Source organism: Stenella coeruleoalba, assembly GCF_951394435.1.
Source record: "Stenella coeruleoalba genome assembly, chromosome: 5".
Classification (NCBI taxonomy): domain Eukaryota; kingdom Metazoa; phylum Chordata; class Mammalia; order Artiodactyla; family Delphinidae; genus Stenella; species Stenella coeruleoalba.
Window position 1 is genome coordinate 136,727,618 of NC_137150.1, and position 25,851 is coordinate 136,753,468.

Here is a 25,851-nt window from a genome sequence, read left to right on the forward strand (position 1 = left end):
ACAGGGACTTCCCTGGTGGCGCAGTGGTTAAGAATCTGCCTGCCCACGCAGGGGACACAGGTTCGAGCCCTGGTCCTGGAAGATCCTACAGGCCACGGAGCAACTAAGCCCCTGCACTGCAACTACTGAACCTCTGTGTCTGGACTACTGAAGCCCACGCGCCTAGAGCCCGTTCTTCGCAACAAAAGAAGCCACCGCAATGAGAAGCCCGTGCACCGCAACAAAGAGTAGCCCCCGCTCGCCACAACTAGAGAAAGCCCACGCTCAGCAACGAAGACCCAATGCAGCCCAAAAAAAATCCCACAAGTGAAAAACATAGTTGTTTCTTGTTGACCCACATTTAGATTACCTACAGCAAATTTTAAAGGAAAATCAGATTCTTTGTCACCTACCATACCACTCTTAGGACGGAAATGTGTTTTAGTCTTTAAAAAAAAAACAACCTACAAACCCCAAAATGTGGGGGGAAAAGCCTTACGGTGTATTGTGTAGTCAGAATATAGCCTGTTTTTGGACTCTCTGCTACTTGCGTTAGTTGGAAGATAGCTTTCTTAAGATGAGCAGTTAAATTTTTTTAGATGTTATTCAAAGCAGCATTGGCATCATTTGGTGGCTTGTTAGACTCTCAAGCCCTACTCTAGATCTACTGAGTCAGTCTGCAGTTTTAACAAGATTCAAAGGCAATTTGTAAGCACGTTAAAGTTTGAGACTCACTGTTATAGATCGTGGGTGGCATTGTCACCCCCACAAACCAATGCCTTAGTTACCCCTCAGTGAGTGCTTGTTGAATTTAGTGCCTGTAATTGACTAGATCTAGATTCAGAAAATGAAACAAGTATTTTAGGAGGATAGTTGTAACAGTAATAATCAAGCAGCAGCTATCCAGTTCATTGTATTTCTTTCATGGCTGTCTGGATATCAAAAAGTTATTGATCCGTCACCCAAAATGTATTCTTGAGTCTGATTCTACTCATGCTGGATGATTAGTCACTGTCTTGTGATTGTGTGTTTGTGGTGTGTGTGTGTGTGTACATACGCAAGTCAACAATAGTATACAAATTAAAGGAGTAATTAGATTTTGGTGAGTCAAGGATATATAATCCATATTGTAATGTATAAGATAACTTAAAAAAAATAATCTGCGTGCAAGGAGGGCATATAAAGTTTAATCCAGCAGAAGGTAAGAAAGGAACATAAAACAGTTGGAATAAGTATAGAAAGGTTATTAGTGTTCATACATGAATTAAACCCAACTACATACTGTTTGTTTAACAAGAAACAAACCTAAAATATAAGGGAACAAAGGTTGAAAGTAAAAGGATGAACAAAAGACATACCATGCGAAGATTAAGAGGTGGGCTTGGTGTAGTCATGCTAATGTCAGACAAGGTGAAAAGCATTATTGGAAACAAACAGGGGCAGTTTTTAATGATAAAAGGCCTTATTCATCAGGAAGGTATAAAAACTTTCAATTTATGTAATGCAGTACATGACCTAAATGGGAGATTTTTAATATACCTCTCTGGCTAACCGATGGAATAAGATAAGTACAGAAATAGAAAATACAAGTAAAAGAGAAATACTTAATAAAATTAATAAACCTTTGATTAGACTGATCACAAAGAAGAAAAGAGAAGGACTTTTTAACCAATCTTGGGTGAAGGGGCTGTCACTACAGTTATGTCTACATTGATTGAAAAGCTTATAAGAGAGGGTATTATGAAGAAGTTGATAACGATGCATTTGAAATTTAGACAAAGTAAACATAGTATTGGAAACATATAGCCTACCAAAACAGACACACCAGAAAATGTAAAATCTGAATAGTCATATTTAAGAAATTTAATTGAAAAACCTACCCACAAAGAAAGCTGCACGTCCAGGTGATGTCACCAGTGAATTTACTACAAAAGGATAATCATGACCAAATTGTATTCCAGGAATGCTGCAGTTGATTTAACATTCATAAACCAGTGTACTTCACCACATTAACTAAATAAATAAGAAAACGCATGTCATTTCAGTGGAGTTCAGAAAAAGCATTTAATAAAATTCAGCATCAGTTCATGAGAAAAAGGTTTTAGCACACTGGGGCTAGAAGGGAACTTCGTTAACCTGGTAGTGGTTATCAGTTAAATACCTAGAGCAACCACAATACTGGAGAAATACAGAAAGCTTTCCTTCTGAGATTGGGTGTGAGACAGCAGAACCTGTACCTCCTCCTCTAATCACCGCTATACTGAAGGTGGCAGCAAGTAGAATAAGGCAAAGTGAAGAATAAAGATTAGGAAGGGGGAAGAAGAAGACTGTTCAAGTGCCCAGTTGTGCTAGTAGCTACTTACTAGACAGTGCAGATAAATCCATCATTGCAGAACTTTCTGTTGGACAGCGCTGTTCCAGACAATGCAGTTTCAACCAAAATCCCAGCATGCGTTTATTTGTCTTGGTGAATTTGATGAGCTAATTCTAAAACATAGACACAAAGAGGGCTAAGAATAGCCAAAACATTCTTGTAGAAGAAAAAAATTCTTTACTACATATTACAACTTCTGAAGCTATCATAATTTAGACAATATTTGGTTCTTACACAAAGATACAAGAAATCTAGGTAAGTCTTTATCCAGCATAAGAGAATAAAGAATCCGAAAACAGATCCAAGTATGTATGAGTATGTGATTTTTGATAAAGTTGACATTACAGGGCATTGGGGAAACTTTCCTTTTAATAATTGGTTCTGGGTTAACTGGATGTCCATTTTGGGGGGAAATGAAACTTGATTTCTATCGGAAACACAGAAATCAGATCCAAGAGCACTACCCATCTTTAGATGTGAGTGGTAAAACCCAACTTCTGGAAGATAACATAGAATTTCTTCATGACTTTGGTATAAAGGAAAGATTTCTTAAACAGACACCAAAAGTACTAATTTTAAACCAAAAGTTGGTAACATTAAGAGATTGTGTTCGTCAAAAAATACCATTAAGGGACTTCCCTGGTGGTGCAGTGGTTAAGAATCCACCTGCCAATGCAGAGGACATGGGTTTGAGCCCTGGTCAGGGAAGATCCCACATGCCACAGAGCAACTAAGCCCACAAGCCACAACTACTGAGCCCGTGAGCCACAACTGCTGAAGCCCGTGCTCTGCAACAAGAGGAGCCATCGCAATGAGAAGCCCGTGCATCTCAATGAAGAGTAGCCCCCGCTTGCTGCAACTAGAGAAAGCCCGTGCACAGCAACAAAGACCCAACACAGCCAAAAAATAAATAAAATAAATTAGTTAATTTAAGAAATACCATTAAGAGAGTGACAGTGTAAACCATCTATAACCGATAAGGGGCTTATATCCAAAATATGTTAAAAAATCTAATTTTTTTTGGCTTTAGATATTTGTAAGAAAAAGACTCTCTTGATAGAAAAATTGAAAAACAATCTGAATGGGCATTTCACCTAAGTGGATACCCAAGTGGCTGATAAATGAAAAGATGCTCATAGTCACGAGGAAAATACACATTAAAATCACAGTGGAGTACACACCTACTGCAGTGGCTGAAATTAGAAATACTGATGGTTCCAAGTGTCAGTGAAGGAATGGAGCACAGGGAATTTTCATAAACTACTAGGGAAGAAATAGGTTGATTAAACAAAAAACTGGAAAAAAACCAACAGAACAGCATCTCTGTATATACCGAAAATCACTTAAGAATCTTTCTAGTGGCAGTATGCTTAATAGCTCTGAACTGGAAGTAATCCCATGTCAATCAAAAGTAGGGTGGATAAAGTAATGATAATGAACAAGCTACAGTTCATAAGCCTAACATTAAGCAAACAAATTCATTTATATAAAGTTAAAACTAATCTGTTTTTGGAGGTCAAGATACTAGTGACTTTTAGGGATGAGGGAGTTAGGTATTGATTGGGAGGCGTCATAGAGTAGTGGTGCGGGGTTTCTGGAATGATGGCAAGTTTTATTTTTCTTGTCCCACAGGTTCAATTGATGATAATTATTTAAGCTATATACTAATGACTTTTTTCTGTGTATTATAACAAATAAGTTTAAGCACAATATGTAATAATGACATTGATGATAGAAACAGAAACTTGTATGTTTTAAAAAGTGCATGTTATGTACCAGGTTCTATTCTGCATGTCAACTTGTGGTATCTCGTTTAAACTTCATAACAATCCGAAAGGAACAGGGTTAGTGTAATAATACCTCGGCTATAGGTAGGGAAACTAGGACCCAGAATAGTTAAGTCGTTTGCCATTCAGAGCCTTAGTCTTTTTACTATTTATTTATAAGAATTATTTATAGATCAAGGACCCCAATTCTTTTCATATACATTTATATTCCTTCCCAGTCTTTTGTGTTTTTAACATGCAGATTTCACACACACACACACACACACACACACACACACACACACACACACACACAGTTATTTGACAGTTAGGTTTCCAATTTTTTGCTGTTGTAAACAATACCAAAATAAACATTCTTCCCTTACTATTTTTGTGCACATCATCTATTATTTCCTTAGGATAAATTTTTTTTTTCACCGAACAAAGTTGCTCTATGGAATTGGATTAACTGAATGTATTTTTAAATTATGAATAATGAAATGTTTAGAGAAGTTATCCCATCTGTCATCGCAGGAACATTGTACTTATCCAGCAGATATTTATGAATCATATACTCTGGGTCAGTAAGGACTGCACGCTGTAATGGAGGGAGATAGAAGCTAAGGTCTAAAAACAACACTAAGTAGGGGGTGAAGACTTGAGATTTGCGCCTTAGAAAGGTCACTCTAGGCATCTTATTGAAGAAATGCGGAGTTGCACATGGGCAAAGTAAAGAGAGAGAGATCTATTAGGAATCTATTTTAGTCATCTAAGTGAGGCATGGGGTAATGGAAATGAAAAGAGGAGACTGAGCGTTCTATGGGAAGTAGAATCAGTGAGATTGGGCTTCCATTTGCACAACGCCGTCTGTGGAGGAAACGAACTCGAACGTGACTCTCAGAGCTTTGATTCTGGTTGACTGGGTAGAAGACAGTGGCGTAGTGGCGTTTGCTGTGTAGGATATAGAAGTGGAACTTATATTTTTTTTGGGGAATTGAGCTTTGTTCTCTTTAGTTTGCAGAATCTGTGCAACATTCAGGTAGAGATTGTATGCTCCAGAAGAAGGGTACTCGCCCCATCTTCCTTCCCATCTACTGTACCGTGCATTACAGTACAGTAATTGCAGTTGATATTAAGCCATCTACTAATTGCCGGAGCCGTTCTGAGTACTTTACATGTATTAAAGCACTTAACCTTCACCACAGCTGTTTGAGGTAGATATTATTATCATTATCAGGAAATTAGGTGTGCAAGGCCACACAGCTGGTAAGCGTGAAGCTGAAATTTCAAACTACAGCAGCCTGGCTAAGAATCTGTGGTCTTCACTTTGGGGCCAGCGCCGTTGTGTGTTTCAAAACAAGCTGACTTTAGAAAAATTACTCTGGTGCTGAACAGTGTAGTGTGTTGTGTGGTGAGAGTTTGCTGGTTTACTCAGGAAGACAGGCACATGTATGCTGGGCCAGTGTTGGTTGACCAGGGTTTTGTGCTTTGTTTTCTGGCTTTAGTCTGTGATTGCAAATTTGCAGATTTGGTTGAATATAAGAAGAAAAGTCTTTTTCTTTTCCTAAAGAAAAATTAACTTTTATTAGCTAGCTACCAAATACTTTTAGGACCAAAATGTTAATTTTCCATTTCTACTATGAAAATTATGACCATGGTCCCAGCCTACCTGTGGGATAATAATTGATTGTTCGTTTTTGTGGCAAGCTTGCCTGGTCTAGGCTCTCTTAGGACTGTGTCAGAAGAGTCCAGAGGAATACAGCAGCCTGTGAATTTGTTTCCATGTATTGTGCGCTCAACTTTTAATTACCTGTGTCAGTGGTGAGCACCATTAGGACACATTTTTCACCTGGTTTGGGGGATGCTAGGGCTGTTGATTGCCATACACCTGACAAAGCGGCATCTCAGCAGTTTTCCTTTGAATTGATTTTTGAAGAGCTGATCCATTGGACAGGCCCTTTGCAGGAATTCAGAGATTACTTTTGCAACTTGTGGTTCTCAATTGATGCAAATCTCATGTAAAAATAAGTATGAAAGGTTGTTTCCATTGCTTTACAAAAAGATTTACTTACGATTTTCTCTTAAAACAGACTTGTAGATATTCATTTTAATCACTATTATATTTTATACCGTTTATTGTACAACAGTTGTGTTGAGTGTCATACCCTTGTTTGCAGTTTTAAAGGTTTTTAATATTATTGAACATCCTAAAGTCCTTATTTAAAGAACTATCAGATAAGTCAAAAGATACAAACATTGGGATATGAATGCATCCTTTAAACCTCACTTATTATCTTCTCGTAGGAGGAGAGACTTCAGCATGCAAACCTTCATCTGTTCGGCTTGCACCGTCATTTTCATTCCATGCTGCTGGCCTTCAGATGGCTGGACAGATGCCCCATTCACATCAGTACAGTGACCGTCGCCAGCCAAACATAAGTGACCAACAGGTTTCTGCCTTATCTTATTCTGACCAGATTCAGCAGCCTCTAACTAACCAGGTAAGTTTATGACGTATCAGAAATGATTTGTTGGGATGGTAATTTATTCATTAAAATGGTAAAATAGTAAATAGGCAGAATGCCTTAATGGTTTTCAGTTTACATGTCACATGGGATTCCGGGTTGACAGAATATGATATTAAGGAGTTTGTGTTTAAAAGTTTGTTGGTTTTTTTGGTTGGTTTTTTCTATGTATTTCACTTTAATTAGAAAAACACTTATAAACATAACCACATTCTCTCATTCTGCGATGGGGGAAAAGTTACTTCTAAAGAATATTAGTTAAAATAAAAAAACTTAAACCTTATTTTTATGGGAAGGCGGTTAAGTAGAAAAATGTAAGTTATAGGAAAACAAGTCGGATTCCATTATAGGAAACTTAAAGAGGTGATTTTATACTGTCATAAACTACTTTAGTACACATTTATAAAAATAAATATGAAACTCCTTAAAATTAAAAAGAAAAATTATAAATTAATCATGCTGCTCATTCTAATATTCAGACTAGAGATTCAGCAATTTTCCATAAGACGGATAGTGTAAAGTGAATAAATGCTGAAATCTCTTGATATACATACACATATGCATGTGTGTATGAATCTTCCTGAATTAACTGCGTCCACCATGTTGATTTTTGATTTCGGGAGTTTTTTTTTTTTTACTAGCTATAGTTGTGGTAAAGTTTCTTTCTCCACTGAGACTGTGTGTGATGAGTGCAGAAAATGGCTGTTTTTCCATGTACTCAGGAATTTGGTTTGTCACTGTTTAGGTCTTTCGATATGAACAAAACCAGAAAATTTCGAAGTATTTCTTATACTGGATTATTTGAAGGAAATGTGTTTTCTCTAATTCAATAATACCTGGTTTTAATGAGCTATTGGCTACAGTTAAGTAACATCATTATTTGAGGACACCCTTGTATGTATTATAATAAGATCTTGTGAATAGTTGAACTGACTTTACATTTATAAAATTATATAACGTGAATAACATTCACAGTTAAATAGTAAGATAAATTATGACAGGACATAAGAATTTGTTTTATGCAGTAAATGGAGAAGTTGTATGTTTGAGAATTGGAGCAGTTGGTCAGAATTGGAAAGTGTTCAATTGTGTACCAGAAGAAAATTCTCTGGACGTCCAAAAAGTAGTAATAGCACAGTCTTTGCACTGTACTTTCAAGAAACAAAGTATGTTTGGATTCATTTTCCCGCTTGTTCAAAAGTAGCCTATCAGGTAGGGTGTCTGTTTTTAGTCTGTTTTTACAGCTGAAGGGATTGAGCTCCCATTTGTGACTTCTCCAAGTATGTAGGCAGTAGACTCTGGGGCCCAGCCCAGGCTTCTTTCTTCTTAGATACAGTGCTTTTTCAGTTGTAACACCTGGCATCTAAGGAGGGCTAGGAAAAAAATCCAGTCCTTTCAAGTTATTTTATGTTTGTATTATTGTAGTAGGTAATTTAGTTAACAAAGTACCTATTTTTAGATACAGCTAACATCTTATTTGAGGGTTATTTTCAAATAAGAGATAAGTTACTTAGTATTTCCATTGTAAGCTGTAAAATATTTTAAAAGATTCATATGATGTAAAAAGACTGTCTTTTAAGTAATAGTATTCAGCCAGATACTTCTGCCAAACTCCAGAAATTTTGGAACCTTAATAAGGCAGTCAGATTAAAAGCTTACTTATAACTGAAGTGTAAAGCACTGAAACTGTGCACTGATGTGGCGTGGTCTGCTGGTCATAAGACATGGGCTCCAGGTCTTGACTCATGATCTGGTTGTGTGACTTGAGTCAGGTCACTTGGACTCTTCTCTCTGTTCCTTGAATGTAAGATTGAGACCTTAGACTAGACCCTCCAGAAGAGTACTCTCTAGCTCTAAACTTCTGTAATTTCATTATTCAGTTTCCATAATCATCCTATCCAGTGCCTTTTAAGTAAGGTTTATTGTACAAGTAAATTGAAAGAAGATAACGTTTTATTTCTGGTAGTTAATCTTTCTTGTGTGAGTGTGTTTCATGTGAATTTAAATACAGTTTTGTTCAAAAGATAAATGAAGTAAAAGTAAAAGTAGAAAAGTATGATTGATGTTCAGAATGCTGAGTCTCTCTGGGCTGTTAACAGTTTTCACAGTACCTTTCATGGTCCTTAAGCTATGTACTCTGGATATGTGTTACGTATGCTATTCAACTTTATTAATAGCTCTCAAAATAGCAAGAATGGCAGGACATGGTGTTTCTCATTCTCCACTGTATATATGAAAATATGAGGTAAACATAAATAAAATGGGTGGAATAGGTATTATTAAACTAGAAAACAATTTTTAAATAAAGTCCTGGTACTTAACACTGTGGAATCTTTTCAAGAAAAAAAGATTGTTTTAGCTCTTGTAGCTTCTCTAAGCAGGAGGTGTGAACTACTGCCTTTTTTTTTTTTGGCTTTGTGATCTGTGTCATCATCACACAGAAAGGTCAAGAGATAGGAGCGTTGGGGATGTGACATTTTTGGCTCCCGGAGCCTTAAGGCTGAGGTGGCAGGAGAATAGCTCAACAACTTTGCCTTTTCAGCGAGGGCGTTGGGGGCGGTGTGGAGGCCGTGGTGGGACTGGGCTACCTGCAGTGGCTCAGGGAGCCCCTGGGTCCTCTGAACGCTGTGGGACTTCTGCCCGGCTGCGGAAGGGAAGGAGGGAGCTTGCTATGTTACATTCTCCTGGCTGTGTGACCATAAGAAGTTGGAAGTGGACAAAGTGTCAAATGCTTAGGGCTGGCTTGAGTCTTAGTATATAGATTTGTCACTGAGTGTGTATTTGGACAAGTTAACTTTCTAATTCTGGATTGGTGCTTATGGCACCACAGTAATGAGAAACAGAAAGTTTGGTTGCCTAACAGGAAATCACAATGAAAGTTTGTGAAGGAAGAGTCGTTTAGTTTGTCGAAATTAATTTGTTCTTTCCATATATTTTGAGTGCCTAGCCTGCACAAGGCACTATTTGAAGCACTGAAATACAGCCTGATCTAAAGGCCAGTTTTTTGTGGGTGGAATTCATCTGGTTTATATATACAGATGCCCCTGAAATAGTAACTTCTGTTGCCAGAAGAATATAAGAAAAGTAATGTATTTAGAATTAGCTAATTGATTTGGCCTTTTAGGTAGCTTGGCTAATTGTGGAAGAGGTTAGCAATATTGTGTGACATGCCAAGGCCATAGCACACACTCATATATTGAGTGCAGGAAAGATTGTTAGGCAAAATTACATTCATATCCAATTTCATGCATGTCCTATGTACATTAAATATTTTTTTTTTGATTGTGGGATTTTGGTGTTTTAAGCGAGCATAATTACTCATGGAAAGATGTAGGCACTAGTCACATTTTTTCCGATGTTTGAAATACCAGTGGAATTGTAAGTGGGCAAGTTAAAAAAGCATATTTACAGTTTTGAACATAATTAATTGTAACAAATGCATATGTTTATTTTATTGGTGTTTATTATGCATGACTCAATTATTTTGTCCAACAAATAGACTAAAAATGATTCAACAAGAGGATAGACAAGAGACCTAAAATTAACAGGGAGCTCCTGGCCCAGTGCTGTGGTTCAGATCATAGGCTTAGGTGGGAGACTGCCTCACTTCTCATCTCTGTTATTTACTGGCTCTAAGACCTTGGTCAAGTAACTTTACATCAGAGACTCAGATTTCTCATTTGTAAAATAGTGACAGGAACTTACGTTACTTATTCTCATGAGATTGTTGAGAGGATTACATGAGAGAGTAAAAATCTGCATACTCAAAGCATAGTGTATAGCAAATATTTGCTGCTATAATTATTATTTTATTAACTACTTAAGTAATTCAGTTGTTTCTAGCAGTAGTTATACCTTCTATCAACTCTTGTGGCAAAGGTAAACAAGTATTTCACTGGTTCAGATTTCGTGAAACCTCACAGTGAGGCTACACTCCAATAGTCCAAGAATGGTCTTGCCAAGTACGTTACCTGCTTGAAAACGGTCAGGGTCTTAAAAAATAAAAAAGGGAAATACATTAAGAGAAACCTCTTTCATTACCTTAAATGCTTATAGCATTCATTCACATAAAAGTATTTGACATGCTTATTACTGATATTGTCTATTCATTAAATTAAGTCTCCAAGGACAGGTATAAGAACCAAATATTCTGTGAACCTAACTGTACCTGTTCATATTTAGAAAAATAAAACTATATATATTTAATAAATTAATTCAGGTGATATTATTAAGTCTTACTATATTTTCAGACAAATAGTTACAATCATTGAAGGTTTTTTTTCCCTTAAACCTTATTTGGAACTTTAAGAAGGAGAGGATCATGGGAAGAGGTAATAATTATTAACTTAATTCAGTAGTTCAGTGAATTTGCCATCCGGATAACAACTTTTTAGAGTTTGAGTATAGATTCAGAAGAAACTAATGTTAATACCAGTTTAAGAGAAAGTGCAGGGTCGGAACAGTTCTCGGAGCTGGGTTGCTATTCCCAGGTTATAATCCTCAAATTTGGCTCAAATTTCCACTTCTTTCATAGAATAAAGAGAGGGAGAGAGAGTACAGCTAGGTAACTGTAACTAGGTAACACCATCTTTTCATACCACAGGGATGGGGATTCTTTTCTGTTCTGTCCTTACAACCCTTCTGTCTTCTTTTTTTGTTACTGTGGGTTAACTTGGTTAATTTTCCCAAGACTCCAGACATTTCTGTGAGGCCTTAGTATGATGTCTTTTCTGTCTCTCTGCCCCTCAGATTGACTGACCACAGTGCCTTTGGAAGGGGCTGCATCAGGGGCTTCTGGCTCAGTTGTTTTGCTGGTGTAAATGTCTGCAGGAGAGCTAGACAGGAGCCCAAGGATGACTAGCGTAGTGACTGAAGGTACCTTGATGTCATTAATTGGTTTTGAGGATCTGTTGCTTCCAAGAAGCCCCTCTGGGAACTCCTTTGCTGAGGCTTGAGGAGTGGGGCGAGAGCAGCCATCCAGGATCATTAGTGTGCTGGTTGCAGCATTCCTGGGCGTATTTATGTTTGGAGGACGTTTGTGTTTCCTGCTTTATCCCCCGTCTAGCAGGAAGCTCACAGTTGAACCCTGACTGCTTATTGGACGATGAAGGAGACATGGGTTAGTTTTGGGGTGGGAGTATGGTTGAAATGAGTTTTTTAAAAGAAAGTTTCATTAGCTTTAAGGTGTTCTCTGGAACTTATTTGTGGTCAGCTCCTAGTGTAATCATAGGTAGGGATATTGGTATTATGGCTTCACTTGTTTATTCAACAAATACTTATTAAGTACCTACTGTGTTTCAGGCTCTATGCCTGCTATGTTTTAGGCAAAGGGAATACAACATTGAAGAAAAGAATCCCTGCCCCATATGGAGTTTTCCTTGTAGTGGAAGGAGAAGGAGAAAAAACTAGAACCAGTAAATGAGTAAATGTATACCAGTACGTCAGGTGCCGAACAGTGCTGCTGGCTGGGGGCACAGGGAATGTGGAGGGTGAGGTCGGATGTGTTAAGGTAGAGGGCATGTTTTACTCAGTCATGTTAAAGAAGTGAGTGAAGATTTCAGCCTCGCTTACAGGTGCTGGTCAGAGGGCAGGGTCTGGGGTTGTTAGGAGCTGCAGTTCTGCAGCACCAAGCTCCATCTCTGCTCCACGAACAGCTTGCTTCGTGGTGCCAACTGGGTCTTAGACTCCCGTGTTAGGAAGCTGAAAGGTGGGTTAGTCTTCATCTACCTGTTGTGAACCAGGTCAGGCTTTAGGAATAATTTAGAAGAAATTTTTCCTTAGGCTAATTGTATGGTGGAGAAGCCCTCTTGGGCAGCATCATGCATGTCTCCTGGACCAGGGGTATATCTGTATTCCTCTTGTTGAATTTGGGGAACAAAATTGAAGCCTTGGTAACTGGGCATATTATCTTCTAATTCCGTTTATTTGTTCCAGTGGTTGTCTTCAGTGGATTCCGGATGAAAGAGATATGACCAAGAGAGCATGTATACTATTCTAACGTAGATGTCTTTTTTTTTTCTTTTTTAAAAACGTATACACAGGTTACAGAAGAGGGAATTCATACCAGTACAGTATAGTTAAAGTGCTAGTCTTTTCTGTCTATTTAAGGTGATGCCTGATATTGTCATGTTACAGAGGCGGATGCCCCAAACCTTCCGTGATCCAGCTACTGCTCCCCTGAGAAAACTTTCTGTTGACTTGATCAAAACATATAAGCATATTAATGAGGTAAGACTATTGATTTGTTATAACAGCATCTATTTTGCAATAGAGCAAGGGAAAAAAGTTATTTTGTAGCATATTTAAGCATACTAAAATTATTTTTAACTCCCAAGGATTGTCATATTGATGATTATCATGAAGACTGGTAAGTTAGTGATTTATAGATAATAAAATTATAATTGTGTAAAACAAATAAGATATATTAACAAGGACTGCAAAAAGTTAAGATAATTGTGGATAACTTCCCTTCTTTTTAAAGTTATATTTAATATATGCTGAGTTGTCATTTTTATAATTCGTCTCCAAAACTTCAGGGGAAAGGAAGGTAATAATGATAATATAAAAGTATGAAAATGTTACGGAATTTTGCTTAAATTTTTACATATCTGTTTCTACTTTTACCATGGATGTCAGGAAGCTCTGAGATGTATTTAATGCCCAGTTAACAGGCATTTGCTCTAGTCTGTCTGATCTATCTATATTTATGTAGTTTAAAGTTTTCTTTTTAAATTAATGTGTGTTCTTTTATCTGTATCTTTTTCATTGTAAGATATCTGAAAGCCTTTTTGGTGGAAGTAAGTAGGATAAAAAACATGGACAGCCCTTTGAATTACTCACCTTTCAACTTGACTCTTGGCTTTCAAAACTTATTTTTCTGGTGTTTTAGACCTTTGGCTTGGTTGTTACTTGCTTCTAATCCCAACTCTAGCTCTGTAATGAATTATTAAATGAGCTTTTTTGGAGAAGGGTGGACACCCTATGCTTTCTTTCCTCTTCCAATGGGGCCTTACATCCTTTCACGTTAAAGACTTATCTTCTACCAGCTTTAGAGCCATTTAACTAAAAAGATGTTCTTATGTGTGTATAAATTTTATAGCAGTTTGATGCTGTTTTAATGCCAGTATTATATTATTGTGGCAATGTGGCAGGATAAAATTGAAGTGAACTCAATGAGGAGCATTTCTAAGTTGGATTTTGTATACAATTTATATGTTATAAAAGATGTTCCAAACTAGCTTTTGGTCATCTGAAAATATCTGATAAATTGTTGTTAACAATTGATTAATGTCAGTTTGCTAATATCTGATAAATTGTTAAACTGTTAACAGTAGCTTTGTTAAAGTTTGTTTTTAACTGTTTTGCCACCTTGTAAACTAGTTTTTCTGATGTTGCTCTGTGCAATGTAATTTATAATTTCCTGAAAGTTAGTTACCAGTTACCTGGACTGTTGCCTAGTCCACCTATTATTTTTTACTAGTCTTAGAAACTACTTTATAAGAAAAATAGATACAAGGAAAATAACTGAATCTGTGACCAACCATAAGGTTTACGGCCTTTAGTGGGGGGGGGAGGGGCATGGCTGTTTTTCATTAATATGTTATTACAGGCTTAAGAACTAGGCATGTCTCAGAGGCCCTTTTTATATTAGCAAAACATCAGTTCATATATTATACATTTAAACTTTCATTTTTAAAATCTTTTGCTCTAGGATCAAATATAAAATTGGGATTGACTAGAAAGGGGCATGAGGGAACTCGAATATAAGGAGGATGAAAATGTTCTTTATTTTGTTTAGCATATGTTGATTACATCAGCGTATACATTTTCCCCAAAGTCCTTCATATTATACACTCTTTTTTTTTGAATTTTTGAATTTTATTTATTTTTTTTATACAGCAGGTTCTTTTTATTCATCCATTTTATACACATCAGTGTATACATTGTCAGTCCCAATAGCCCAATTCATCCCACCACCCCCACCCCCACCCCCCGCCGCTTTCCCCCCTTGGTGTCCATACGTTTGTTCTCTACATCTGTGTCTGTTTCTGCCCTGCAAACTGGTTCATCTGTACCATTTTTCTAGGTTCCACAAATATGCGTTAATATACAGTATTTGTTTTTCTCTTTCTGACTTTCTTCACTCTGTGTGACAGTCTCTAGGTCCATCCACGTCCCTACAAATGACCCAACTTCGTTCCTTTTTATGGCTGAGTAATATTCCATTGTATATATGTGCCACGTCATCTTTATCCATTTGTCTGTCGATGGGCATTTAGGTTGCTTCCATGACCTGGCTATTGTAAATAGTGCTGCAGTGAACATTGGGGTGCATGTGTCTTTTTGAATTATGGTTTTCTCTGGGTATATGCCCAGTAGTGGGATTGCTGGGTCATATGGTAGTTCTGTTTTTAGTTTTTTAAGGAACCTACATACTGTCCTCCATAGTGGCTGTATCAGTTTACATTCCCAACCAACAGTGCAAGAGGGTTCCCTTTTCTCCACACCCACTCCAGCATTTGCTGTTTGTAGATTTTCTGATGATGGCCATTTTGATGATGGTGGGAGGTGATACCTCATTGTGGTTTTGATTTGCATTTCTCTAAGATCTATACCATCTCACTGTATATAAATTATACCTTAGTTTAGAAAATAAATATGAATCAGGTCCTGTTACTCTTCTTGAGTGGGAGACTTTGGCGTGGTCACGTAACATCTCCTATTTAAAAAATGTATAAACAGTATAATTCTAAAGTGAATTTTACTGTAGATATTTTTCATTTGTTATATATCAGTGTTATTCTGTAATTCCAGTAGCAACTATAGAAAATTATTTATTTTATTTTTGTGTGTGTTATAAAGAATAAAAATTCATCAGTTTCCTACTGATAGCAGATGTGTCTTGTATGTACTCGACATATGGTGCCCTCACTGCTCCCCGTCCCCAATAATTTTTCATTGCACAGCTAACACTATTTTCTCATTTCAGGTTTACTATGCAAAAAAGAAGCGAAGACACCAGCAGGGCCAGGGAGACGATTCTAGTCATAAGAAGGAGCGGAAGGTTTACAATGATGGTTATGATGATGATAACTATGATTATATTGTAAAAAACGGAGAAAAGTGGATGGATCGTTACGAAATTGACTCCTTGATAGGCAAAGGTTCCTTTGGACAGGTAATTTAATGGAAGATGCTGAATTTCATAAATTAGAAAGAACTTCTTAGTGAATCATGTTACTATAGCCTTTTCTCAGTAGTACACTTTTAATATTTGCAAATAGATCTAAACAACGGATATGTAAGTATTTGGGTTATTATAGTTTTCTGTAAAGGTAAGAAAACTGCATCAGCTATAAAAACTCCATTAGACTTTTTAAAAAAAAACTTTCTATAGCTATCAAGTAGTTATTTTACTAATACTAAGTGGTTGATTTTAATCACTAATAGACAGTATTGCCTCTTTCATGTGGGGTTTTTAGTCTCTGGATGGTTCGTTGTTATGTATGAGAGAGATAATTACCTTCCTGTCGGATACTCCTCCTCACAGAGAACAAAATTACCATTTTCAGCTGGCACAGCACATGTCCTCTCGCTTCTTTGGAGACTTGGGACACCAGGGGCTGTGCCCTAAGTTTTTCCTCAGCTCCTCTTCTGGCTCCGTCAGGCCTCTAAATGGGCAGAGGGTCTCCAGGGTCTCCTCTTAAGTCCTCATGGCATCAGCGTTGCTAATATTGTGATTGGCATTGTTCCGATGGGTGGGGTCGTTCAGGCCGCTTCTACCCGGAAGAGTGAGGGAGGAACTCCAGTGGACCTGGTTTTTTGTTCGTTCCTAGTCTCTTCTCTCCACCCACAGCTCTCTTCTCCTCACTTGCCCACCCTATCCCAATACAAAGCACAAACCCTAACTACATTAGCCTCTTACATCAGCTGTGCCCAGACTAAGAGCTGTCAGACCTTCTTCCTTGCACTTTTAAAAAGCTTTTCTCTGGCAGTGGATCCCCCAGCTGTTCCCATGTGTAAATCTCCCTATCTTATCTCATCAAGTCACAGAGCCTTTTTGTTTGAGGTATGATTTACTGTTAATCCCAGCCTCCTTTGCCTCGTAGCTTTTGTGCAGCAAGTCAGTTACTATAATAACTTCTAATCCAAATACTTCTTTTGACTTGGACAATATTTTGGATTTTGGAGGTTGTTTTTGGTTTGTCTAAAACTATGGAACCTGCATACACTCTTACTTACCTGTTCCTGCCCTGAGTGAAAGCAAAGCATGCCTCTTTTCAACCTGTGGGGAAAAATTCATCATGTGTCAGTCTAATCATGCTTAGGACAAAAAGTATACTACAGGCCAGTAGCAGCTACAGCTCTAGACCCAGACAGATCAAGCTATTAAACCTATAGGGAAATATGAACAAGCTTCTTAGAAGACCCCTGACTCTGGTGTGGCTCTGCCAGGCCCTGGTGTCCCATGTATAATACATTTGCCCCTGTCCATGATTTCACAGAATTTTTGTAATTATACGTAATTCAGGGCCTTTCCCCTTGATTTGTAACCTCTTTTTCTCCTGAGTCAGGGGATTCTCAGTGTGTGGGGAGTCCCTCTTTAAGAAAGGATTACTTTTTGTCAGAAGCAGCTTCTGCTTCTCTTTGAGAGCTTTTTAAGGAAAGGCATTTCTGAGGCCTCTACCTTTTAAGTAAGGCCGTGAACACCCTGGATAGAGTGATTGTCATGTCCACCTTCAAAATTACACCAGCGTTTAGGCAGTTGCTCTCAACAGGACGCTTTTCAAACTTCTGTGATGTCCACCATGAAAACTGTGGCTGTACGGCCTGTTCTCTAAACTTAGTTTTCCTTAAATACTCAGTCTTTGAGCTCACCGTGATCTTTCCCCCTCCCCTTTAATTTTCTTATACTCTGATTCCTAAGAGCAAGTCAGCATAGTAAACCTGTGAAAACATAGGCCTATTTGACATCAAAATCCATTTTACCAGATCAGACTGACTGATGCCTTTCTCCTAGGCTGAGGTGTGTTCAGGGTCAGGACCTGTCACTCACCAGATAAAGTCTTCCTTACCGACTTGGTCAGACGTCCGCTAAATCCTCTGCCAGATCCTTGTCAGAGAAGCAGCTTCTTCATTTCTTAAGCCAGTGGTCATCAATCCTGATTGCACTTTGAAAGTCTCCAGGGAGCTTTGGGGATTGGGGGTGGGGTGGGGAGGGGAGGATGGATACTTAGGCTCCAAGCAGTTAAGTCAGAGTCTCTGTGACTGGATTCTGGGCATGGGTATTTTTGAAAACACCCTACTGAATGTGTGATATTCGGGGTTGCAGATCATTGCTTTAGCATTGAGCAAGTTAACTATTTGCTAAGTCAGTAAATAGTTGAGTCCATGTTAGTGGCCTTTGTCCTGGAGACCGTTAGGATCTGGGCACTGAACTGCAACTCTTGATACAGTCAATATGGTCAGTGAAACAGAAGAATATCAGAAGCACTTGGTCAGATGTTTACATGGGTCGCCTCTGATTTAAAAGACAATAGATAGTATTTTTTTAGAATTGGGTGAAACCAGAGATACTGCACGTTTCATTCCAAGTTTGATTTCAGCCGAATGATTTATGATCTATGATTGACAGTAACCTTGACTGATGTGATCTTGGACCATGCATTCCATTCTCTTCCTCTAATCCAGTGGTACTCAGCCAACACATTGGAATCACTTGGAGTTCTACCTGCATCTCTGTACTTTCTGAATATGCTAGAAAATGTATCTAAAACTATTATCTATTCAGACTATTTGTAATATTATAAATATAATATTTAATCACTTATAGCAGTTTCTGATTTGTAGAGATATAGTTTTATCTGTGTATTTCCTGATTTTTGTATAAATTTATTAATAGTGTGAAACTTGTTTTAAATGAGTAAAATTTTAAATGAGAGGTATGCATGGTGATTTGCACATGAATGTTTCACTTTCCTTCTCATTTTAAAACTCAAAATCCCCTAATTTTGGCATTTTAAACTTTTTTCCTGGTTATTTGTTTTTGATATTTTTTAAATTGAATAACTGTAAACTAATTCTTCTGGTATGCCTAAGTTTTTATCTGTGAAAATCCAAGTCACATTTAGAAAGTTATCTGCATTTTTCAGATGACTTAGAACCTTTTAAGTATCTCACACATATGCTTGGGATTTAAACCAGGTTTTTCTCTTACTAAAAGAATAGTTAGAAGAATTGTTTTATAATGTTATTTAGTAAGAAAGGTAAAAAACCCCAAAGCACTTGTCAAGATTCATAATTTATTTCTGAAGGAGGAAAATAGTTAATCTCATTTTAAGAAAGTTATCTATTTTGTGGATGTTTAGAAATACTGTAAGGATGCAGAAGAAATCCATTTGAAAAATGACTTAAAGTGACAATAAAATAGTAAATGGATGCTGTTGAATGGAAACGAATAGGATCTCTTTTAATTAGGAAGGTCAGAAAAAGGGGAATTAGATAAATGTACAATTAAGCTGAACTGTAAACTTGTTAAATTGTTCATTAATGAAATAGGTATCATCTGTCTTTTTTCTCTTTTAGGTTGTAAAGGCGTATGATCGTGTGGAGCAAGAATGGGTCGCCATTAAAATAATAAAGAACAAGAAGGCTTTTCTGAATCAAGCCCAGATAGAAGTGCGACTTCTTGAGCTCATGAACAAACATGACACTGAAATGAAATACTACATAGGTAAACAAACAAACAGGCAAAGAAAGCAGTGCGCCCTAACCCAGACCACAAATTTGAGTTATTTTTGTATGAATATATGTTGATTTTATCTTAGTGATTGGGTAAAAATTCAGTTATTTCTGTTGGAGGGCATAGATTTATACACGTTACTTGATCTGGCAGTAATATTTTACATCTTCGGGTACGTGCATTCTAGGTGGTATATAGTATAAAAACAAATGAGAATAGTGTCTTTTTTTGTTGTTTTTTTTTTGTTTTTCAAACTTACAAGTGTCATTTGTTTGCTTTAATGGTGCATGTTTATATAGAGAGGCCACTTTGTGTTAACTTTAACCATTTCTAATATAGCTCAGAAATTAGAAGTGAGCTAATATGTTGTTAATGGTTACAGAACCATTTTTGGAATGTCTGAGCCAAGATCTCAGGTTCTTCCTCAAGAAATAGTAGCCAACATTTCTTGAACTACTACCATATTCCTTGTGGTTTTCTTCCATCATCTGTAACCATAGCAGTCCTGAAAGGAAGGTGGTAAATCCTTATATTACAGGTAGTTTGTACAAAGAGTAACATACCCAAGGTCCCAGGGCTCTTGGAGCTAGGGTCTGAACCTACCTCTGCCTAACTCCAGAGCTTGTGTTTATTTCATTGTCGTATGGTGTTTCTTCTGAATACAAAAAGAGGAGACAGAAGAATTATGAAAATAGTTAAGTCTAGGGCCAATTGATATATGGATAAAACATCTTCTGATTATACATTCTTTAATACTATTCTTAATCAAATCTAAGACACCATAATTTTATGTGCCACCAAGAAACAAATTGCTGCCAACTGTAAACACAAAATGATGTCAATTTTAAGATAGAGACCTTAGGGTCAATTAATTACAGACTGTTTTATAGGCATGTATTAGCAGCTCACCTTCAGAAATGCTAACTTTACCTGAAAAACATATGAGGTTAAGTTTTATTAGCAAACTCCTTTTTAAGAAATGAGGAGAGGGCTTCCCTGATGGCACAGTGGTTGAGAATCCGCCTGCCGTTGCAGGGGACCCGGGTTCAAGCCCTGGTCCGGGAAGATCCCACATGCCGCGGAGCGACTAAGCCCGTGCGCCAAAACTACTGAACCTGTGCTCTAGAGCCCGTGAGTCACAACTACTGAGCCCGCATGCTGCAACTGCTGAAGCATGTGTGCCTAGGGCCCGTGCTCCGCAGCAAGGAAAGCCACAGTAATGAGAAGCCCATGCATCGCAACAAAGGGTGGCCCCTGCTCTCCACAACTAGAGAAAAATCCGGCGTGCAGCAACGAAGAACCCAACACAGCCAAAAATAAATAAATTTATTTTTTAAAAAAAAAGAAATGAAGGGAGGGCATTATGGTTCTTTAGTCCTCCCAAAATAACAGAAACAAAAAAATTGATGTTTAAAGGTGTAAGGTTCACATATTCAGATTAAATTTCATTTATGAAACATCCTTCATTCCTCATTGTTGCAATAAAATGAGCTTATACTATTAATTTTTCTTCCTTAGTGCCTTCTCTGTAGATGTCTGATAAAACCCACAGTAATAACATTTGTATTTCAAGTCTTTTCACACTTACTGCATGTTTGCTGTTCACTTTCAGTTACAACTTAGTGTAACGTGAGCACATTTCCGTTCAAGGGGCTTAGGAGGCCAAGAAGGACATTCTAAGGATGCAGTCCTTAGACTTACAGTCTCTAAACATACCTCCCTTTTTCTTCTTTCTCACTCTTGCTTTATTTTGAATTTTTGCTTAAGTGGTAGAGAAAACGTTGATAGCATTACTACAACAATTTATTTCTGCCTTGTTGAAAGAAAACACGAAATGTTAGCTACTTGGTTATGTTATAATAATGGCTGTCATTTTTGTTTCTAATAAACTGACTTTAATGATCATTAATTGCATCAGTTATTACAGATATTCTTTTGGATGAGTTTTTTTTGTTTTTAAAGGTTCTTATTTAGGAAGAAGGTGAATTCATGCACAGTGTCTTAAGAAACTGAGTTTCTATATTGGAAAACAAGCAAAAAGAACTTTAGATTTAGACACAGCCATGGCAGTAGAGTTGGTACATTAAATTTAAGGTGTCTGGAAGTTGTATTGCTCTTTTATAACGTAAATAACTTAATTTTGAAGTGATTTGATCAATATAATTTAGTCTCATGAGTTGTATAGTCTTTAAGTCTTTGAACTTCTAAAAACTCTTACTTTTTTTACCACATAGCATAATTTCTTATCTGGATTATTTGGTACCTGCCACGGTCTAGTTAAAAGAACATTCAGTTTAAGTGTAGAACAAAGTCTTGCCAACCGTCTGTTCTCCCCAAAGTTCAGTTTAAAAAAACTTAATGTATATACTTGTGTTTGAGCTTTCTTTGACAGTGTCTTTAGTGCTCAGCACATTATAGATACTTAGTAAATGAATGATGAATTAGTGGAATTGAGTGGATTGATCTTCCATTGGAAGAATATTCTAATCACAGCTTCTTAGAGGGATTGTCATAATCACGTTTGAATTCTGACATCAGTTACCTTTTGCGGCTGCTGCTTAACCAGGTCAGAACTCTTGTTTGGACCATGTCTCTGGGGTGTCTTATGTCACATGGAGCTATGTTCTTAATTTTAAACCTATGAACTCAGTGATTAAGAACAGATGTTATACATTCTTATGTAACTGTTAGTGAGAGTTGAGTTGTACTATGGACTCCTATAGAGCCATGTAGTAGTTGTGTTATTTATCCTAATTTTAGATCACGTGTATCAGGAATGATCTAAAAGCTATATTGACATGCAGTGCTTCCAGGGAGACAGTTCAGGGCTCCTACCAGGACAACACAATGTATCCCCTTTCTCAGGGACCAGACATTGAATACTGTCCTAGTTATTCCAGATAAATCTGTAGAGAAACCTCCGTTTTAAATGATACTAAAAGACCAAAATGAAGGTAGCCTTGACAAATGGTTGTTTTTATGTCGTTCCAGTTGAATTATAGGTGCTCAGTTTGGTGTGTGTAAGAATTTTTATAGTGAAGGGCAGTTCTTTACTTTATTGAATGACTTCATCTGATGTGAAGTCAGTGTTAATACTTAAAGCACAACTTTTCGAAGCAGTTTGTCGACGATTAAGCCTTTTTAGAGGATCAGTAGTGATACCAAGTAATGTATTCTATTAGACTTTCCCCATTCATAAGCCTACTCACAATTTCTTGTGATTGAGCTTTATTTTGAAGTTTTCCCAAACCTTCAGTCTTGGACAGGATGTCCTATGTACCAGTTTGATGAACATAATCAGATGCCTTGATTATGAACTCTAGTACCTTGCAATGTGATTTTCGAGCCTTTGCTGTATTTGCCCAAAAGAAAAAAAAACCTGTCTTCCTTTGACAATTGTTTCAGAAAATCACTAGTGAAATCTAAGGCTCAGCAAAGCAGATTGTGTATGTGTATCAAAGCCTTCCCAGAGAGGGCTGCCAAGTACAGCATCGTCACAAGCTGGACATCCCAGTGGATGGAGCTTAGATGAAGTTGTGAGGTAGGGCTTTCAGGGAGTACAACGTGTTTTCTCTTACCAGTGACAATAAAATTATCAAAGTATTCTCAGTACTCTTTGTCAGTTTGCTACTTGCGTTTTCATACCTGACTTAATTTTTTTTTAAGCAAGGCATTTTGGTGGTACTTCTTGCATTATATTGCATATTGGCAGACACTATACACTAATATATTAATTCAGCAGATGAACAATTTAGATATTCTTAACTGATTAAAGAATGTGCTGTTTAGTGCAGAATGCTGATCTCCAGATTTTAACTTGATTTTCACTCTGCATTTGACATTGTCATGTTACAGATTGTTGGAGAGTTCATGTGCATGTTATTCTCATTTTATTGGTATGTATAATTTAAAATGAAACTTTTTTCTCTTTCAGTGCATTTAAAACGCCACTTTATGTTTCGAAACCACCTCTGTTTAGTTTTTGAAATGCTGTCCTACAACCTCTATGACTTGTTGAGGAACACCAATTTTCGAGGCGTCTCTTTGAACCTAACACGAAAGTTTGCACAGCAAATGTGCACTGCACTGCTTTTCCTTGCGACTCCAGAACTTAGTATCATTCACTGTGACCTAAAACCTGAGAATATCCTTCTTTGTAACCCCAAACGCAGTGCAATCAAGATTGTTGACTTTGGCAGTTCTTGTCAGCTGGGGCAGAGGGTAAGTATATTTCAGGACTTGTGAATTAAAATTAGAATTAGGTTAAAAGACTGTAAGTAGATACTTGAAATGTTATTAATCTGTATACAATTTGGAGGTAATTACAGGATGGTTATCTTTAAAATGCAGCACTTGAATCACCTTGTGTTGATACCTATTTTGGGAAATACCTTTTAAAATGCAAATAGTAAACTTTGAATTAGAAGGTATTAGTTTTTTAAAGTTTAACTTAAAAAATTATGTGTATACTAAAAGTCTAAGAGAAAAGAGGGGATGGATATATTAAATATTAGGTGATTTGTTGTAACTATATTTCCCAAATAGAGGTCCTTAGTATAAATTTGGGGAAATTCCAATAATAGAACATTGACTCCTTGCTGTAAAATATTTCTCTAAATATAGGTCGAGATAAATGTTTTTCCTCAAAAGCTGATGGGTAAAAAAAAATGCAGGTAATTTTACATTACACACAGTGATACAGTGTAAATTGCTAGGTTTATAGACATACTTGTTTTGATAAATAAGTTTAAATCTTTTTTTTGTTTTATAAATTATGACACCGAACTAGTTTTCTTTAGAGTGCTAAAAACAGACATGTCCATAGCAGTAAATAGATTTAGGTTTAGCTGATTTTAGGAAAGCAAATTTTTCCTACTGATCTTTCTAGCATTATGAAAGCTACTCTAACAGTGTTTTGCATATAAAATAGAAGTTATAGGATGGTCTCTTCTTGAAACCAACTAGGGTCACCATTTGATAATACTTTATTCATTTAAAATGTTGTTCCTATTTACTTGTAAGTATTGAAACTGCATTTCTTAAAAAAAAAGGTAAAAACATAACTAACATGGAGATATTCCTATTTCATATTGGCTTTCCATTTCTTGTTTTTCCAAATTAGTGAAATTTCCTATCCAACTTTATTCCAGCTTTTAAATACAGTAGGTTAATTTAATCATGAAGGTTTATGGTCAGTTAACAAGATTGTCTTTTTGTTATTTTCTGAAAATTATCTTATGGTAGCAATGCTACATTGAAATACTTTTTAAAAATGGAAGGAATAGGAAGCAAAGTTTGCAGTTTCGGATGCCTCTGAAAATCAAAAGATGCTCATAGTTGTTAATAGGGATCAAGTATATTGTAAATGGAAAATATGTGCCCATCTTGAGAGTCATTTGAATAGATTTTAGACTTGTAAAATTTTTTCCTATTTAAACCAAATCATATATGCCGCCGTGATATCAAGCACTACTATCTCTCTCCAGCCAAAGTGAAACAGCTATACCTCTAGCTCAGTGAGTTTTTTAACTATGTGAGTGTATCAGAATCCCATGGGAAGTCATTTCCAAAACAGACATGCAGTGGCCCTATTCTAGGTCTGCTGGCTCAGTGTTAGAAGGTGGCAGGGCAAGTATGTTTCAAAAAAAGTTTCTTAGACGATCCTGGCACACACAGGCTTGTAGATAACCCGACTACTGCTTTAAGCAGCTGGATAGGTAGGTGACAAACTTCCTTTCCTAAGCTGGGAAATAAGTCTCAGTAGTAGGGAGTCTTTGGGGCTTCACGATGCCATTGGCTTATAAAAACTTGGAAATGTAATAGTTCTTTCTGGTCCCTTTCAGTTAGGCTTTCTTCACTCTGAGCAGGCCTTAAGGTTGAGCTGACCTGCTAGTGGAGGCATGGGATGGTTCTCAGATTTGGCTGGAGTTGTGGAAGTCACAGAAGCTTTCGTGAGAAGCGGCTCCATGCTGCTGGCTGCCTTGTTTGAGTGTTAAGTTAGGGAGTTTGGGTAGGAGGATTTTGTTTCTCTCCCCTTTTTTAGTAAAACTATCTTTGCTTTTGTAGTATTTCTAGATACAAATTTTAAATGGCCAGGTGAAGATGAATTGGTCTCTGAAGACATCTCAGATTACTTCATCGAAAATAATCCATTTCAAGATTTCTTTTTCTAAGAAGTCTTAGAATGAGATGGAGGAGGACAGGGTAGAGAAGTGATTAGTCAGAAACGACTCCCAATTGAATCTTTATGTGGCAGTGTTTCTAGATTTATCTGTGAGACTAGTACAGTACAGATGTCTGAAATTTCAATTACATTGTACTGAGTTTGAGTCTTTCTTAATGCTTTGAATTAACCTGAAAAAAGTCTTTCAGGTTAATTTAGATACAATTGAGCTGTTAAATTAATGGTAAACCAAGTACCAGCCATAGCAGGAAAGAATAGTAGGGAGATAAATTGTTCTCAAT

General features: G+C 37.0%; 1 protein-coding gene across 12 annotated transcripts in view; it reads left to right on the forward strand.

The window, feature by feature from the left end:
- DYRK1A (dual specificity tyrosine phosphorylation regulated kinase 1A) overlaps positions 1-25,851 on the forward strand; it is a 145,537-nt gene that overhangs the window by 98,062 nt on the left and 21,624 nt on the right. For 11 of the 12 annotated variants that reach the window (XM_079921794.1, XM_079921799.1, XM_079921801.1 and 8 more), the window contains 5 exons: positions 6,424-6,620; positions 12,753-12,872; positions 15,634-15,822; positions 19,230-19,377; positions 23,321-23,607. In XM_079921794.1, the coding sequence (XP_079777920.1) occupies positions 6,501-6,620; positions 12,753-12,872; positions 15,634-15,822; positions 19,230-19,377; positions 23,321-23,607 (864 nt within the window). In that variant the 5' untranslated portion in view covers positions 6,424-6,500. The remainder of the gene's footprint in view (positions 1-6,423; positions 6,621-12,752; positions 12,873-15,633; positions 15,823-19,229; positions 19,378-23,320; positions 23,608-25,851) is intronic. The other variant, XM_079921791.1, reaches the window with a different exon arrangement.